Genomic DNA, 19,330 nt, shown 5'->3' with positions numbered 1-19,330 from the left:
AACTAAAATCTTTAGAGTGAATATTGTCACCAATGCAATGGTGTCCTATTTGATCTCTCAACCTCAAGTCTCTCCCAGATCCAATCCATCCTCCATGCAGCTGCCAAAGTGATTTCCCTTCAGCATGGATCTGACCATGTTTCTACCCTACTATTAACTCACAAGTAGCTTTTAAGATTAAACTATTAATTCTCTTGCTGAATTTTTAAAGTCCTTTACTATCTGGTCCTAAGTTAGCTTTCTAGCTCTTATCATTCATTCTTCCTATTCCAGAATCAATGGTCTCTGTGCCTTTGCACTGGCTGCCCCCCTTCCTTTCACAGCCACTCTTCATAACCCTTCAGATGCAGATCAAAAACCATCTTCTCCATAAAGCCTTTCATTATACTCCAGCTGCTCTCTATACCCTGTACCCTCAATAATGATCTTGTATTTATATTGCATTTTTTAAAAATACATATACTCTGTCATACTAGTGGGTAGCTCTTAGGAAGGCATTTGATCCTTTCTGCTCCCTCCTCTCTACTAAAAGGACAGAGCTGAATTTCTCCCTGGTTTTACCTACTTCCACCTTGACTTTCTTCCTCTCCCACCTTAGAGACTGGGGGCTTAATTCATTGTACACTGTTAGAACAGTGAGCTCAAGTTTAGCAAAGAGACAATATAATGCAAAAAAGCAAAAACGATCATATTTCATGTCTCCGTCTCCTTTTAAGGAAAATCCTAAAATTCAGATTAATTTGATTTAAAATTTGTATATTTCTAACTAACTTCTGACTTATTCATATTTGAGACAAAATCAGGATTTAGGAAAGGTTTAATTAAAAGAAGTGAGCAGAGTATTTTACAATGACTGCTACTGGTCAGGCAAAGAGAGAAGAAACTGATAAAGAGCTGACCTCTTGGAACTTCTCTCAGTTCTCAAAGAAGCCATCATAACTAGCAACTTCAATGTCAATTCTTTGTTCCAAGATGCCTGCAGGGCTCAAAGGACCACCTCTGTCTCTCCCTTCTTTGGCAAGTTCAGTTCTCTTTTCACCTGCTGCCCCCTTGCTGCTGACTCTGTCATCTAGGTGTAGGTCCTAGAGATGCCAAGGTTGTCATCTTCAACCACTTGCTTGATTCACATTCATACTCATCAGGGCTCCTTCCTCAAAGTCTGCTCTCTCAGACTGAGGATGTCTTCTTAAAAACTCCTAGGCAAGGGGTGGCCAGGTGGAGCTGTGGATTGAGCACCGGCCCTGGAGTCAGGAGTACCTGGGTTCAAAATCCGACCTCAGACACTTAATAATTACCTAATGTGTGGCCTTGGGCAAGCCACTTAACCCCATTGCCTTGCAGAAACATAAAAAACAACAAAAATCCCAGAACTCTCTTAAGTCAGCTTTCTGACATCAAGACCATAATAGTCCAAAATCTTTCTCAGAGCTAAGAGGAAATTCAGCTTCCTCTGAACATTTCAGGATTCTAGTTAGTCCTATTTATGTCCATAAATGCCTGTCATTGGAGAAAGTAACTTCTATGAGTAGGGATTACTTAATTTTTTAAAACTCTTTTTATCTCTAGTGTCTAGCAAAGTTCTTGGCATTTGCTATGCATCTGATAAATTGCTTGGTTGAAATTGAAAAAAGGGTAATGGACAGAGCATTAGGTAATGTTCACATTTTGGGGTCAATAAAAGGAATAAGAATGGTAAAGGGAACATAAAAGGAACTATCAAAGAAGAAGCAGGAAAACAAGGGAAGCTAATATCAATTTGGAAAGAAAGATATCAGAAAAGTGTCAAAGTAAGATTGAAAAGATTTGAGTAGTCAGTGGGTGAAAAGGAGGTTTGGTAGTTATGAGGAGGAGAAAATAGAGACAATTTCTCAAGTAGGGCTATCTGCAGTAAAGGGAAGTGGGTTGTTTTGTGTTGTTTTAAGATATACAAGAACTGAATATATCTATCTGCAAGCAAAGGGAAGAAGCCATTGGGGACAGAGAGGAATGAAATAGAGGGAGTAGTGATGATTGAAAATTCAGTCCTAGAGGAAACAAGAGGATGAGATCAAAGACACCAGGTTAGAGCCAGCAAAGAAAAGGACCACTTCATCCTCTCAGACAAGAAGGAAGAAGGAAAAGATAAGAGCTTTTTAAGTGTAAAGGAAAAGAATTGAATGAACTCAAGTCAAAAGGTCCTAATCTTTTCAGTAGAGTTGAAAAATCTGCAGAAAGTGAAGCAAATGATAGAATTAAAGGGCTCAAAGAAAGAGAAGAATGTTTGGTAGATCTTGTGATCTCATGTGTATACAGACACAAATAAATATATTGCATGTATTTTACAAACATGTATACACATTCAATGACTTCAATACTCAATTTACAGTCTTAACACAGCATCCACACCCTATTTTTATTCTCAGTAACATCAATATTCATTTGTTCACACTTGTGCTTTAACAAAATTAGTTTGGCAGCTATATAAAATAGGAGATATTTGAGACAGAGAAATTAATTGGAAGACTTTATATACCAATTTACATACATATATGTGTACATATTGGGAGACTATTTATATGTGTTTATATTATATATATGTGTGTGTGTGTATGCCTGTACATGTGAAGATATAGATATAGATATAGATATAGATATAGATATAGATATAGATATAGATATAGATATAGATATAGATATAGATATAGATATAGATATAGATATAGATATAGATATAGATATAGATATAGATATAGATATAGATATAGATATAGATATAGATATAGATATAGATATAGATATAGATATAGATATACACACAAATATGCATATACTGTGCCTTTATAGCAGATGTGACATATTTATGTGTGTACACCTATATATCAGACATAATGAATTTCTATATATGGGGGGAGGGAACCTGTCTTATCTGAATTTTTCATCTCTCCCAGGGCTTATCAGTATTCTACACACTTTAGAAAGTTAATTTTTTAAATTGGCTTGGATTAGATTAATAAAACAAATCTTTCTTTTGTTGTTGTTGTTTTGTTTTCTTTTCCCCTTCTGGTTCCAAGAAACAGAAGAGGATTTGCTTTAATTTTCTGATTGAGACTTATAATAAACATCTATTTTGTAGATTTGTTCCTATGTTCGCACCTATATGTGCATGTGTGTATGTGTATATATACACACATGCATATGCATGTATATATTATATATACATATATATAATTTACTGTCAGAGGAATTTGGACAAAATATAATTTTTTCCTACCATAACACTGTATTTAGCCTTAACTCTTTCTGCTATAATTTAAACCCATTTCTTTTCTTTTATCTTTAGTGGAAATATTGACCATTTACTCACTGTCCCCTTCACAGAATAACCTTTCCTCTATTCAAAGGCAGTAATCCAGTCATTTTATCACCAACTGTTTTGTAGACTAAATAATGGCAAGCTCTTCACACTTTCCTCAGATCTGTGTGGTTGCATTTGATGCTTCTTTTTAAAAGAAAGGAAAAAAGGCCCATCCAATAACCCATAGTTTTGTAGGCTGAAATGCTAAGTTCATTTTTAAACTCTGTTTTGGATGAAGTTAGCTATGAAAGTATTTTAATTGAGTGATAAAATCCACTTCTGTAATTCTGACTCATGATGAGAAGTTAGAGGACTCTGTCCCTGCATGTCTTTCTCTTTTTTTATTATTTGCTTTTTCCCATGGCAGCTGTATGGCAGCTTTGCTTCCACATTAATATGTGTACAATAATGATAGTATAATAACTTTCTGCAAAGAGATTCTGCATGAAATATTTTTATGATTTAACAATATGGCAAACCCAGGCACTAAAGTAAATCTCATTGTCACAGTTAATGTTTAATTTGGATTTTTGTAATAGTAATAGATATACGTTAGACTGTATTTATTTAAATAAATGCCAATATCCCCAGGGGTTCACAGTCATGATAGTGCAATTCGTAAGCTGATATTAAGGCACATTCTTCCTCAACCTAGCTGTGATTTCTCTGTTGCATGACTACTCTCTCTGTTGGGCACTCATCTTTTCCCATCTTTTCTTTGTACTGGTAGAGACACCTAAGATAGACCATATTCTATATTGAAATAGAATTTTAGAGCTGAGAGGGACCTTAGAGATCATTTGGCTCAGAGATTCTTAAACTGGGGTCTGTGAACTTGTTTTCTAAAGAAATATTTTGATAATAGTATTTTAATGTAATTGATTTTCTTCATAATCCTATGTATTTTATATTATGCATTGTGAGAAAAGATTTACAGACTTCAATAAAAGTCAATATCACAAAAAAAAAGGTGAAGACCCCTAGTTTAGTAGTCCATCTCTCTTATGACAGCTCAGAGAGGCCAATACTTGTCTAAGGTTAAGTGACTAACTAGTATTAGAAACAGTCCTAGTTTCCTGATAACTATTGCAGTGCTCTTTCCTCTCAACCACGTCACCTTCTTAGTTGCTTCTAATATCTCTAATTATGTCACTTTTCAAAGTGACTGAAAAAAAATTCCCCCAAAGAATGCTTCTTACCAAGATTTCAATTAGCTCTAGTCCTCCAACTATATTGAAAACTCCCTAAAGATAAGGGCCATCTCTCATGCCTCCCTTACTCAGTGCCAGACAGCGTGTTGTCAAGAAAAATGCAAAAGATTTGGATTCAGAAGGTCTTTCCTCCTGCATTTACTACCAAGGTGACATGGTCAAGTTATTGAACCTTCAAAGAGGTCACTTTCCCAAAATCATAAATGAGATGGTTGGACTAAATGACCACTAAGATCACTAAGATCCCTTCCAAAAATATTTTTGGAATTGAATAGAGTTGAAATGGAAGAAAAAAAGAGGTACATGACAAAAGGATATACATGTCAAACTATAACTGAACCAAATTGAAATATAATTGGCAAATTAAGAAAATAAATAAAAATATGGCACAACATGAATAATAATGATGCTGTGATTTTCTAAGTCAATATGCCTCTGTAGGGATCCATTTCTATGTGAGTCAGAAACCTTTGATTTAATGAACAAAGTGATGATTTTGGTGTCACTCAACCAACAAGCATTTATTAAATGCTTAGGCAGAAATAAAAGGCCAACCACTCCAGTATCTTTGCCATGAAAACCCCAAATGAAGCTATAAAGAGTGAGACATGACTGAAATGACTGAGCAACCACAAAAAACTGTTTCAAGCACTGATTTTAACAATAGGGGTACTAAGAAAGGCCAAAAAAGTGTCTGTCTTCAGGTTGCTGATAATCTACTGGAAGAAGACAACATGTAAATAACAAATAGAAGGTAATGTAGAGAGGTTGGCACTGGCAGCTAGAATAACTTGAAAAGATCTCCAGGAAAAAGGGGAGACTTTATTGAGTCCAGATTGAAACTAAGAGATGAAGGTGAAGAGGAAGAGCATTTTTGGTATGGGAGATATCTGACACAAAGTTATGGAATTGGGAGATAGACTGTCATGTGACAGGAATAGCACTATGTAGGGCTACAGTCCACCAGCTACCCTGCCCACTAAATTCTATGTTTCTTTAAATTTATGTCATGGCTATAATTGAATCACCTTTTCTAAAAGTGACCCTGAAGACTGAGTCAAGGACTGTTGACATGTTCCTCCTGAGTCACTTTCATCACAGCTCTGGCATGGGTTCAGGCTCACTACCTTCTCCCCATCCCCTTCACTCAGAATCATTGCAGTTAATTAATCATAGGCTAATAACCCCAGATTCTTTGGCTAGAATGTGAATATAAGCAGTAGTGAATTTGGGGAGGGAAGACTAAATTTGGGGGGATTTGGGGGAGTGTTTTCCCCCATTCCTTAGCCTAATAGGGCAATTTTGGTCCTTTAAAAAAATCACAGCTTAATGTAGGATGTCACAGATTTTGACCAACCAATATTTCATCATGTCATACAGGGAGCACGCAAGGAGTGTGTGAAGGAGATGAACAGTGGCATGGTGAAGAAACAGGCTTGGCTTCTCAAGAACAAAATTAAAGCTTTCTATGCAGCAGTAGCAGCAGACTGCTTTAGGGATGGCGTCAGAAGTCTCCTTCAGGTAAGGCCAATCAGTGGAAACATGAAAGACAATTAACACCGAATGTTAATGAAGCTCTAAAGTGAAATGATCCAACTGTGGAGATCTATACAGAGGTTGCAGGATTTATAAAGGTCTAGTCCTAGGCATCAGCCACCATGAAAGGATGCCCAGGGTTTTGGTGTCTCTGAGTTGTGAATGAGAACAATGGAAAATGGAAAATGAGGTTGCCTTTGGCCACCATAACGCAATCTGCACCACACATATTGAAATGCAAATTTTTTCCAATAGTTGGCAACATTCAATAGCCTATTAAAACTTCAAATTATTTTTGCATTTCATACTATATGCAGCATTAAGAGTTAGGCATTTTATTCCTTTTTTGTGCAAATGATGTGAAGGCAGCTGCTAGACCCGACTAAATAAATGAATGATGATCTGCTGTGTTAAATCTCACAGTCTGCTTAAATTATTTCCAGAATATTTAATGAAATTTAATATTCAGAGTTGCTCAAGACTAAAGCACACTGATTTAAGCTCTCTGAATTCTCCTTAGAACCCTGAACTTTTTTGCCCCTAGTACAGAGAGAGTAAATAGGTAGTCTTTTCCCCATACCTGCTATCACAACTCAGTCCATTTAATACAACAAAGCATTTATTAAGCACCTACTGACTGGGTGCCAAGAATATATGGTGAAATAGGGCAGAGACCTCCCTTCAAAGAATTCGGAACTTAGAAAGGAGAAAAAGACATACATATAAAGCCTATGATAAATTTAAGATTGGAAAAAGTAACACTTTCCTTATAATTAGCAATCTCCAAAAATGAAATTGTCTGTTCTGGAGATAGTAGATTCCTCTTCCCTGGAGGTTTTCAAGAAAAAACTAGATACTATTTATTGGATAGGTTTAGAGAGGATTCTTTCACAAGTTTGAGTAGGACTAGAAGTCCTTTCCAGTTCTGTATATCTGTGAAAATATGCTATCTGCAAAGGAGAGATTCAAAATGTTGTGAAAAATTTAGGGACAGATCACAACCATCTCTTGAGATAAGATAAGCCATCATGGAAGTGACATGTGAAGGATTTTTAATTGGTGGTGATGGGAAAAGAATAGGCAGTTTGGGAAGCGATAGAAACAAAGGCATAGGAGTGGAAGAGAACAGGATGAGAACAGGAAGGGATTGTAAATGATCTGGAAATTAACTGAGAAATAAGGATGGAAAGGTAGTTTAGATTCAAGGGTTTTAGGAAATTTGTTATTTATGATGTAGGCAATAGAGAACAACTGATTTTTTTATATAATCAGAGGAATGTGGATATGAAGATCCTGGATGGTAGATAATGAAACATACCATCCTCTCCCACTAAATAGCAGAGAAGTGGAGGACTTATTTTTCATTGTCATAAAGGAGCATTCAACCTAGAGGGGGAACTAGAAAATAACTGTGCTATAAAGGCAGCATTCATTCAATAAACTATTTTTTAAAAAAAGAAAGAAAGATCTAACTGAACATATTACTGGCACATCCCAACTCTTGACTTTCCAAATTTTTATATTCAAGGGAATCAAAAGTCAAGACCACATTTTAGCACAGGCAGGACAAGAAGCACAAGGGAGAATGCAGACCTATTATATGATAGTCTTAGAGAATGAGAATAAAGTATTCTTAAAGACACTCCCTTTTTATTGCACCTAAAGAGAATGTATCAAGTCACTCACTGAAGAGGGATAATTTCTAAGGATCAGAGAAGTCATTACCTGCTAGTGATCCCCTCATATCTTTTGAATTTTCCTAACCACAGCAAAAAATGTGTCATTGCAAGGAAGCAATAGGTTACTTTTTTAGCAACTCCTCTGTGAATTGTGCTAGGAAAGTTAACATCCAGCCTTCAACTGTTCATAAGGGAAGTTCAATATAGAAAGTCAGAATTTCTGTCCCATTCTAGCATATAAATTATTGCTTACATATAACATGCATACATTTTATTCAAACTTTGTTTTTTCAACAGTAAACCTAACCCACAGAGATAACCTGCTACAGTGACTAGAGGGTCAGCTTTCCAATCAGAAAGATCTAGATTCAAATGCTGCTTTCAAATCATATTAATTGTGCAAATGTGGATAATATCTCAGTGCTCTAAGTCATATTTGACAAGCCTGAGTGTAGCCCAAATCAGATTAAAATGTAATTAGGACATATTTAGCAAAATAAATACATAACAGAACATAGATTATGTTAACATGATTTTCTAAGTAACCATGCAGCATGCAGTAATACTTATATGTGGTTTAGGGGCCTCAATTTCTATTTGAGCTTGGCACTACTTCTCTAAACAACTCTCAAGGGCTATAAATTACAGATGTGCTTCTAATCTGCAGCCATAGAGGATGTGTCCACATTGGGAGTTCCCCACAGATGAATCCACAGGAATACAAAAATTCCATAAATATGAGGGTTTTTTTTGTTTTTTGCAAGGCAATGGGTTTAAGTGACTTGCCCAAGGTCACACAGCTAGGTAATTATTATGTTGTCTGAGGTCAAATTTGAACTCAGGTCCTCCTGACTCCAGGGTCAGTTCTCTATTCACTACACCACCTAGCTACCCCAGTAAATTCTAACATTCAAAAACCTACCTGAATCAACAACTTGAAGGTTAGAATGGGCAGGAAACCTCAGAAGGATGGGGACAATATAGGCTCCCTAAGAGTAGAAACTGTTTTATTTTTCATCTTGGTCTCCCCAGAGCCTGGAGATTATTTAGTAGATGATTAATAAATATTTATTGAATTGAACTGCGCTCACAAAGGATAGCATAGATTTATTTGTTCCCTTTATCCCCATTAACTTTTTTTGCACTAGAAGGTGTATTGGGCACTGTATAAAGGAAGTGGCTTCTGCAAGCTTATAAGCTAATATCAGTAACATGGATGAAGACAAAATGAGGAACAGACAACTAAATAAGAAAGCAATACATAAATAATCATAGAATTAGGACAAAGATAAGTGTGAGAGTTAGAAAATAATGTTAAATGAATATTTGGGAGAGAATGTAAGGAGAAAGCACATGTGTGATGTATTCCTAGTCTAAGGCAAGAGGTAGTAGCCAAGGAACTGGTCATCTCATCTTTGATCCATCTAGACAACTTTTATAAAGATGCTTCAGGAGTTACTTTATCTAAGACTAAGGGATGCTTATGGGGCAGCTAGGTGTGGAGTGAACAGAGTGCTGATACTGGAGTCTTCTTCATGAGTTGGCCTTAGACACTAACTGACCTTGAACAAGTCATTTAACTCTGTTTATCTCAATTTCTTCATTTCTAAAATGAGCTGGAGAAGAAAATGGCAAACCACTTAAGTATCTTTGCCAAGAAAACTACAAAGTGTCAGACATGATTGAAAAATGTCTGAACAACAAAAAGTGGGAATTGAGCAAAGTGAGTAGAGATGAAAGACACTTAGTCATATGTCAGAGTTGTGAAAAGGATCACAAATGAGAATGGAACAATGGATTAAGGGGATTTTGAGTCAATGAACCAAGATAAGATGAGGGTATATCCTGGGCATATGAAACCATCACTCGAGTGAGGTAATCCATGGATTTGATCAATATTATTTTAAAGTATAAGGTGAAGACCTGGATACTAATGAATAGAAGCAATTTAAAGGGATGCCAGGGTCAAATAATATATACTGAAGAAGACAACTACTACAATAGAAATAAGAATTGATTGATGCTGAATATTGGTGAGGAAGAGGTTGCAATTATTTAGATAAGAATTACTATCACCATTGACAAGACTATGGGAAGTAGAGAGGGAACTGTTTGACAACCTCCAGAAAATTATCTTGATAGTAAATAGACTATAGAGCCTATTTGGTAATTTTGAGGAAATTAAAGAAAACCTGTCCCATAGTCAATTTTTTGTTAACCTAAATACATGCCAGAAAACTGAGGAACTTTTGAAAAAATCAAAACAAACAGATATTGACATTCCCAAGTTTTCCATGAGTCAGAGAGATTTTGTGATAATCTATCTACAGTGAGCCTATTATGTCAAAAAGTATTCCTCTTTATTGAATGACTTTGTGCATGTTCTTCAGATACTAAGAAGAGTGTTGCTTATCTGAATCCTTAAATCCCAGATTCTAAGACTACCCCTTTTAGTTTGCATTCTCTTTTCATTTCCCATCCTGCTAAGACAAATATTACTGTCAACTGGCTATGATCTTAACCTGAGACTCTTCTGAATATGGAAATTCAGAAACCCAAGGATAGGGTATACCCTTAGGAATAAATACTAGCCATTTTGCTTTTTTTGCTTTTTTTCTTTTAAAAAGTACATTTTATTTACATAGTTGTCTTTAAATCATTATTATGTCCCAACTTCAATCCAGATTGATACTTCTCTTTTGATAAAGAAAAGCAACTAACAAAATCTGACAATGTACATAGCATTTCTCTTCTCTACTATAAGAAGGTAAATGTGTTAAATAGTCTTTTCAATGGAAATCTAATGGACAAATAAGGTATACATACTACATGAAGAATAGGAAATGATACTAGAGAAGATACAGTAAAGGAATAAAGCTGGAATGTAAGGGAAGTATGTAGAACCATACTGGATATGACAACCATTCAATTAACAAATACACTGTGCCAGACACTATGTTGTACAAAGAAAGTAGATTCCTTGCCCTTTAGGAGATGACATTCTAATGGGTGGGGGAGAGAGAGAAAATGTAAACAACAAGCTATAAGCATACAAGATATATCTAAAATAGGGTAATGGGGGCTGGTGGCAGTAATATGGTCAGATTTGTGTTTTAGGAAAATCACTTTGGCAATTCAGTAAAGAATGGATTGGAGTAGGGAATATAAGGCAGGAAAACCAACTAGAAGGATCTAACTAAAACACAAAGGAATTACACTAGGATGATGGCTCTGTAACAATTTTGTCAGCATTGAAGAATCTATTCTCAAGATTTTTGAAAGTAGAAAGGACACTAAATAACTTTGAAAAAATCACAAATAATATTATTACCAAACTTATATTAACTCCAGTACATCAGTAACTAAAAATTCATATGTGTGCATGCTCATCTCCATAACAATTTGCATGAAAATAATCTGCCTATATATCAATGGTACTCCAGATGAAAATAGGAAAAATAAACAGGTAAACTTCTGCAAATAATTTATTTATTTTTTGAGGAAGATTTCATTTTCAGAGTCCTCCAAATTAGCTGAAAAGTGCAGAGAATACAAAAACTGGATTTATTACTGACTGTTGGGATCATATAAGATTCTTTTATGGATTCAACTGCAAAAATGACTTATTTCAACAGTTCTGATTGTCATCATTAAATATGGCATAAAATGGAGATTTTTTTACAAGAAGTATCCATCACTGTTGTGCAAATTATCCATCTTAGAGTCAAATCAAAAGAGAGATTTCCTAAAGATGGAGGGGTCCTCTAAATGTTTCTTTTTGCACCCAAAATTGTTCCAATTGCATTCACTTCCAAAATTTCTATGACCTTCATCTTCTTTTTACCTCAGTCATACAAAGAAATGGTCAGATCATTAATCTGACAACCATTCCCCCATAACTATACCACCTCAATGAACCAGAACTCTGAAGTTCATCTATTTGACTCCCACCTAATCTCTACTTTTATCTCATCCCTTCCAGTTCCCATACTTACTTTAGCTTCCTTTCCTTGTTTTCCAAGATTCATTACTCTTATTATAGTTGTACATCTCATCTTTTAAAATCTTGACCATATGGTTAACCTATTCAAGCATATGTCTCTAGTTTTCCTTGAGTAATTTGTCCTTTTGTCTTGTTATCAGACACACGTTGCCAAACTTGAATTCTGGGCTATGGCCATCATCTGCCTCTTTTCCTGCTGCTGAACACTCCTCAAGTCACACAACTCTACCAGCTGGGTTTCCCATAAATTTATATTATTTAATCTCAATTGATTTCTGATGTATAGCAATACTTTTATTTCTTCCTATTAGCATTCTATCAAACTCTTCACTGTGGCTATTCCAAACATTCTCTTGTCTCCTAAAACCTCCTTTGTTTCTCCTCCCAGAAGATATCACCTGCTTTACTGATAAAATTTAAATCATTCTCTTCTCTTCCACTCTATAGCTCCAAATTCTTCTTAATTCTCATCTCCTCATTTTCTCTAATTCCTGATGAAGAGGTAAGCCTTCCCAAAGTCTAGGCTACCCCTACACAACTCATTCATAAGTTGATTTCATAAATAAGTATTATTCTGTTAATGGATGGTTATAATGAGTTCAGCTTGAACATGTTGAGTTGAAAATGTCAGTGGGATATCCAGATGTAGATGTGAGCCTAGAAGTTGGGAAAAAGATTAAAGATGAGCAAGGAAATATGAGAGTCATATGCAAGGAGATGATAACTGAAACCATGGAAGCTAATGAAATTTCCAAGTGTAAATAGTAGAAAGGTAGAAGACAAGAGGACCCAGATAAGCATATAGGTGACTAAAGTTACTTTAGGTAGATCTACAATTGGACTGGAAAGATTCCAATTATTCTCATTCAATTGAATGACAAATATATTTGTACATATTTCTAACACTTAATTCAACTTCAAAGTATTAACTTATGAAATTGGTATTCAGATCATATAAATAAAAAGGAATTAGGCATGTGTATGGATACTAATTGGAAGATTTGGAATCGGTGTATACCATGGGCTCAGTTGAGTAGATTTGGTTCTAGAAACATATCCCTGTTCCATTTCAGCTGTTGCCACTGATTCATCCTTTAGTGACTCTTGCATGTCAGAAATCTAAAGATGAACCTCATTACTAACAACATTACAGATGTTACAGTTGAAAACGAGCTTGGTACCACTCTGTTACAATAAGCATGCCAGCCACTAAACCAACCCTCTCTTGATTTTAAATTATTGAACCATTTTAATGAGTGTATGTCAGAAGAAATGCAAATGAATGCTAATTTAGAAAAGCTACATTTCTGTCATCTAAAAACCATTTATGGCTGAGATGATTTAGAACTAATCTTTCTATTTTATGCTTGGGTACGGGCATGAAGGACACACACTAAAATGTAATCTAATCTTTGAAATCTCTAGGACATTACTTCAGTGATCTTTAGACCATTATTTTTCATTTGCTGCAGTGTTTTATATGTATGGTAAGGAGTATCCATGTTTTTATGTACTATTTAGGCCTCAGGCTTGGGCAGAATGAAACCAAACACTATGGTGATTGGATTTAAAAAGAACTGGAGGAAAGCTCCCCCTGCAGAGATTGAGAACTATGTGGGAATTATACAGTAAGTGATGATTTTAAAACATATTCCTTTTTTAAAATAAATCCTAATCAAGACAGTGTTTAATACATACACATGCCATTGCTTCTACCCCAAGGAAAAAATAATCTGAAGGTATTCTGGATTCTCTATAAATAACATCATATATTCCTAGGTGCTAGAAGAGGGGAGGGGCTATTCCATTCATGCCACTTTCACTTTTGACTTAAAAAAAGAAAGAGTTGGGGTTCCCCCCCAAAGAAACAGCTACAGAATTATTAGAGCCTGGTGCATAAAAGAGGAATATTGAATATCTGATGTTCAAATGTTCTAGCTCAACCGTTGAAGTCCTCTGGATCTTGAATGGTTCACTTAAAATTTCTTAGCCATAAGAACCCCTCTAATATGAAAACTCCCAATGCTGTCTCCTTCTGAAGGGGTACAAGTATAAATGGAATCTGAACTGATTTAGGCATAAGAATTATTTTCAGAATTATAGCATTGGTGTGGTATGCATAATGCAGCATCAAGGAAGTATAATAATGAAGTAAGAGCTCCCGAAGATCAAATCTTATCACCACAAGATACTACATGATAAGAACTTCCTACAATTTCTCACCTATGTTCAAAAGGCTCTCTTTTCTGTTCAGATTGTTTGATTTTATTATAGCCCCTAGAACAGAAGGACAAGACCTGTCCATAGTAGAAAAAGGGCAGCAAGCCTAATTAGTCAATATTAATAGAGATTTTTTCAGAGGAAAGGGGAATGTTGAGTTTTTTCCATGGCTCATATATCTAAGGAGACATCTACCATAGGGCAACAGGAAGCTATAGATCAGAGTATATGTCAGCATCCTTCCTGACAGTGTACCACACCCCAACTGGAGAACAGAAAAAATCAGTGGGATTAAAAAGAGACTCATTTCTCTACAAGTCACAGCTATATAGACAGGATTCACTTCATGCTCATGGGCAGAATTGACAAGGAGTCACATAATTCATAAATGATATCCATGAAACACCAACACCACCATGAGTTTCAAGGTCAAACTTTAGTATTAGATCAAATCCAAGTCTTCACTGATCCACAGGTTAGTATGTTGCTCTCCACATCGGTGTCAGCAGAATTTTCATAGTCATTTACGATCAACAATGTGAGTCGTGTTCACTTTGTACTTTATACACTGCCTCTGATTATTACCCTGGAGATGCCATCATTTGCAGATGACTCCAGACTGGTATCTGTACTTCCTTATACCTGTACATTTCTTCCTGATAGTGACACTCTCTGCTCTTATTCGAAGGACTCAGTGACCATAGCTCCCTAATTTCCAATTACTGTTATCCCAGTATTGGCAGAATGAAAGGCCCCTATTAAAAAAACAAAAACCAAAAAGTCTCTGGTTCAGTTGTCTTATTAGCACCAAAGAACACATTTGTAGAAGTTCAAGAGAGGGAATTTTTTTTCATTCTCCCTTCCCCCAAAGCTAACAGGAAATTAGTGACTACTTCTTATAGGGACTGGTATAGTTAGTCAATGGTCATATTTTGGCGGGGGGGGTGAGAAAGGGGATGTTAGTTTTTTTCCCCTGGCTTGTAGATGTAAGGAGACCACCACCACAGGGGAATAGGAAGGTACAGGGCAAAGTATGTGCCAGTAACCTTCCTGAGCTAAACCATCAAGCTGAAAGGGTCCCTCCCTTTTTTTTTTTTTGTATTGTGTGCTAGGCTAGGCACATCCTGTCCTCTCCTTTTCTAATAGCTATGATAAAACCAGACCATTTGTATAGAGAAGAGAGACTTTTGTACACACTGAATACTTCTTAAACTAGTCCAATCCCTCTATACATGAAATACCTGGGAATTTTTTAACTGAGCAAAATGTTCCATGGTGCTCTGAAAAATATAAGGCAAGTTCTTCACCTTTTGAAATTAAGTTTACTTTCGTCTAAACCTCATCAGTATAAATAACTTCCATTTTGGAAACTATTTACAAATAAATCAGTGACTTATCTATCAGCTCAAGTACCTATGAACTGCCTAAGGATCCTGAGAGTATAAGTAATTTGCCCATGCTCACACAACTAATATAGAAAAGAACCCAATTATTTTTTGATGCTAAGACCAGACCTCTAACCATAATATCATTTTGCCTCTCACTCTCATCTATTAAATATTTAACAGAATAAGCTTAAATAACCCATTAATTGAATGCATCATAAAATCATTTCCTTAACTTCCTTAAAATCATTTCCAAACTTCAAATCTAGGTGTCCTCTTCTGCAATTGTGTCCTGCTACTGCTTCTATTACCTGAGTACCTGGTTTACAATAATATGTTAAGATCCTTTGCTTTATTCCTGTTGCCCAAGGGAAACAGACAGTGTGAGCCAGCAGAATCAGGGGTTAATTTTTTTTCAGAGGTAAATTCCCACCCTATCTTTTCTTATCTGAATGCTACTTCCTCCTGCAAACTCAGGTAGATTGCCAGACAAGTAGAAATTCCTCAGTTTTTTTTTTTTTTACTCCTCCACAGGGAGTAGATAAATGTGCCCCCTTACAAAAAGATTTCTGAAAGAGAAAACAGCATAGAATCTCACAAGGAAACATCCCAATAACCTGTCCTGCAGCTTTATCATTAGGCAGGTCTAATCTTACAAGCAACATAGTTCTGTTTATTGGTGCTCACTGCCATCTGGCAGTCAGCTAATGTATAACAAGGCTGGGCTCAACAAACATCATTTTGTTGTATTTAAAGGCCCTAGTGAGGATATCAGTCACCACCTGACAATCTAAGATACAAGCAGTGCTTTGAAGTGTCTGGCTAAACCCAGCACAGTGGCAACCAGTAGCACGCAGGGACAGGTAGCCAGGCAGACTGAGTCGCAGAAACATCAAAATATAAAATGGCAGAGCTAGAAAGGATATTAGAGATCCTCTAAAATGTTGCCTTCATTTTAGAAAGGAGGAGACTGAAGTTCATAAAACATGCAATGATTTGCTCACTATCACACAGTCTAAATGGCACTCCTGGTATCTGAATCCAAATCTCATGATTTCCCTGTGCATTCTCTTCCCACTATGCATCATCTCTAAAGTAGTTTCTATCCCAAGCATTCTTTGATCTTAAATATAGGAATTTTTCCCTTTTTTTACTACATTTTAAAGACCCAAGTTTCCATTTTTCCAAGATAAGAAAATGGAACTGATAATACCATGATCATCCCATGTGTCTCATGTTGATTTTTATTGATTGACTAAACATTTCCTATCTGATCCATTTGTCTCTAATGCTTAATATATCAGTCAGATAAATAAGGGAAAAGAAGAAATTTGTCCATCCCTCTCTAGGACTTTTACCATGTCATTTTTAATTCACTTGACAATATTAAGATCTATGAAACATTTTCAATATCAGTTTAAAATGCTGCTTCTTAAAGAAAACAAAAAACCTTCAGAATCTGACAAATAATTTATAAAAATTATCTCTTATATATCTCTTTCCCTTAATCCTAAATCCTCATACCAAAAATGACTAATCTGTAGACATTTATCAAAAATATGTGTGTACAATGTTAACCTGACTGTTCACCACTGAGGAGAAGGGGGTGGGAAGGGAGGGTGGAAGGAAATTTTGAAACTTAAAAATGTACATATGCATGAGGATGAATGTTGAAAAAACTTTCATAACATGTATTTGGAAAAATAAAATATTAATTAAAAATAAATAAAATTCCTCTTCTTGTATTAAAAAAGATTTTATTTTTATTTTACTTTCAGTGATGCCTTTGACTTTGAGATTGGTGTGGTTATTGTCAGAATTAGCCAGGGGTTTGACATCTCTCAGGTTCTCCAGGTACAAGGTAGGTACTAACTCATAACTGCATCTTAGATTCTTAGATTCTGTAAATACAGTTCCACTGTTCCCCCACCCCCAATAGCATTTTCTCTGTTGACTTATAACTGTAGCCTGTACAACTAAATGCTAGAAATATAGACAAAAGTAAAAATTTCATCAATTAAGACAGAATGCCCCTTTACTGATGGTTTCACCCTGCTTTTCTTTTCTTAATGTGTTTGTCAAGGCTAGCTATTATAATCATAATCCAAGAGCAAAGCTTCTTAGCTTGAAGTCCAGAGCCCTCCAAGGGGTCCAGAGAGATTTCAGAGGATCCATAAACTTAGATATGTGAAAGATGTAGAGAACTGTATCTCAGTAGAATGTTTCATTTGCAATGCTATTTATTTTATTTTATGCACTTAATCACATTATTCTGAGAAGAGGTTCAAAGACTTTACCAGTCTACCAAAGGGGTCCATGACATAAAAATTCTTTTTTTTGTTGTTTTTTGTTTGTTTGTTTTTTGTTTTTTAGATTTTTGCAAAGCAAATGGGGTTAAGTGGCTTGCCCAAGGCCACACAGCTAGGTAATTATTAAGTATCTGAGACCGGATTTGAACCCAGGTACTCCTGACTCCAGGGCCGGTACTTTATCCACTGTGCCACCTAGCCGCCCCAACATAAAAATTCTTAATAATATTATATTATAAATATAATTACTATATACTAATTTATTATATTATTATATACTAATACCGTAGTATCAGAGGCATCATAGCATAGTGAATTAAAAAGAGTCTGTCTGAAAATCAGAGTAACCTAGCTTCAAATCTCATCTCTGACATATACAGTTCTGTACTCTGGACAAGTCACTAATCTCTCACCTCTTCAAACAACTCTAAAAGACTTTGTAGTTTGTAGTTGTGGATCTCCTTTGGCAGAAGGGATTTCTTCCCTGGGAGTTCTCCACTCCAGTGAAATTATTGGACCAGATCCCCCAAATAAATACATAAATCATAGCAAAACTTCAACACTACAAATCTATGATTTCAGTATTTGTATTCCTTTCATTGGGGCCACTAGACAGTAACAAGTCCAGGGCATTTAAATATTTATTAGCTCTGTGACTCTAGACAAGTCACTTAACCCTATGTGCCTCAGTTTGCTCATCTACAAAATGAAGTGGACAAGGAAATGGCAAACCTCAGTAATATCTTTGCCAAGGAAACCCCAAATAGGTTTATGAAGAGTCAAACATAACTGAAATGTCTGAACAATAGCAATATATATAAATGAAAACCTTTCTGTGCCTTAATTGATGGGTCTTCAAGACATTATTGAAAAAAAATCTATTGCCCTGCAACTATACAAGTGATAACCTGTCTGAACTTAAGGAGGCTACTTGACTAACAAGAGATATGCAACCCATCATTCATCTATACTCAGAACCTTTCTAGACTAATAGGATGTGATAGATCTTAAGCACCACTGACATGACTTTTGATAAGCCAGGATCTTCTCCATATCATAATCAAGTACTAGAAGGGAACTTTAGCAGTAGAATTAAAATAATAACAATGGTAGCAATAATCATAAACTAGAATTATTAAAAATAAACATCATCAGTTAAATAATCAACTAAATTAATTTCTAGAAACTGTTTCATAAAATAGAGATTAATCCATCTCTTGCAAGGAAAAAACAATTTTGTTTTATGAGTTCACAATTTGGTTTGCAGCTAATATGGAAATGGGTCAAGATTGATCACACTGTGAAACAATAATCTAAAGGAGTAGACAGAAGCACTAATTCTGATTTGTGACTGCTGCTTTCTAGTGGAAATATGCTTTCATTTTTTTTACTCTTGAAGTACAAACAAATCTTTTAGTTCACAAAACAAAGACTCTGACCTCTGCAACCCAATCATATGATCTAGGACTGCATGTCTTTTCTATTCATTGGAGAGTTGAGGAAAAATACATGCCATTTAAGAAATCCAGATCCAATTTGCCTGTGGCAAATTTGTTCTGGACAAATTATTCCCATTGTAACAGAAGAGATCATATGATCATAGATTTAGAGATGAAAAAGACCTTGAAAGACATAAGATAAAACTTTCTCTTT

General features: G+C 35.5%; 1 protein-coding gene across 5 annotated transcripts in view; it reads left to right on the top strand.

Annotated features, from left to right (window-relative positions):
* SLC12A1 (solute carrier family 12 member 1) overlaps positions 1-19,330 on the top strand; it is a 122,520-nt gene that overhangs the window by 64,426 nt on the left and 38,764 nt on the right. For all 5 annotated transcript variants that reach the window (XM_074234750.1, XM_074234749.1, XM_074234751.1 and 2 more), the window contains 3 exons: positions 5,926-6,066; positions 13,285-13,391; positions 17,147-17,229. In XM_074234750.1, the coding sequence (XP_074090851.1) occupies positions 5,926-6,066; positions 13,285-13,391; positions 17,147-17,229 (331 nt within the window). The remainder of the gene's footprint in view (positions 1-5,925; positions 6,067-13,284; positions 13,392-17,146; positions 17,230-19,330) is intronic.

Source organism: Macrotis lagotis, chromosome 4 (assembly GCF_037893015.1).
Source record: "Macrotis lagotis isolate mMagLag1 chromosome 4, bilby.v1.9.chrom.fasta, whole genome shotgun sequence".
NCBI classification, from domain to species: domain Eukaryota; kingdom Metazoa; phylum Chordata; class Mammalia; order Peramelemorphia; family Peramelidae; genus Macrotis; species Macrotis lagotis.
The sequence above is the reverse complement of the archived record's forward strand: the minus strand, read 5'-3'. Positions and strand labels throughout refer to the sequence as shown.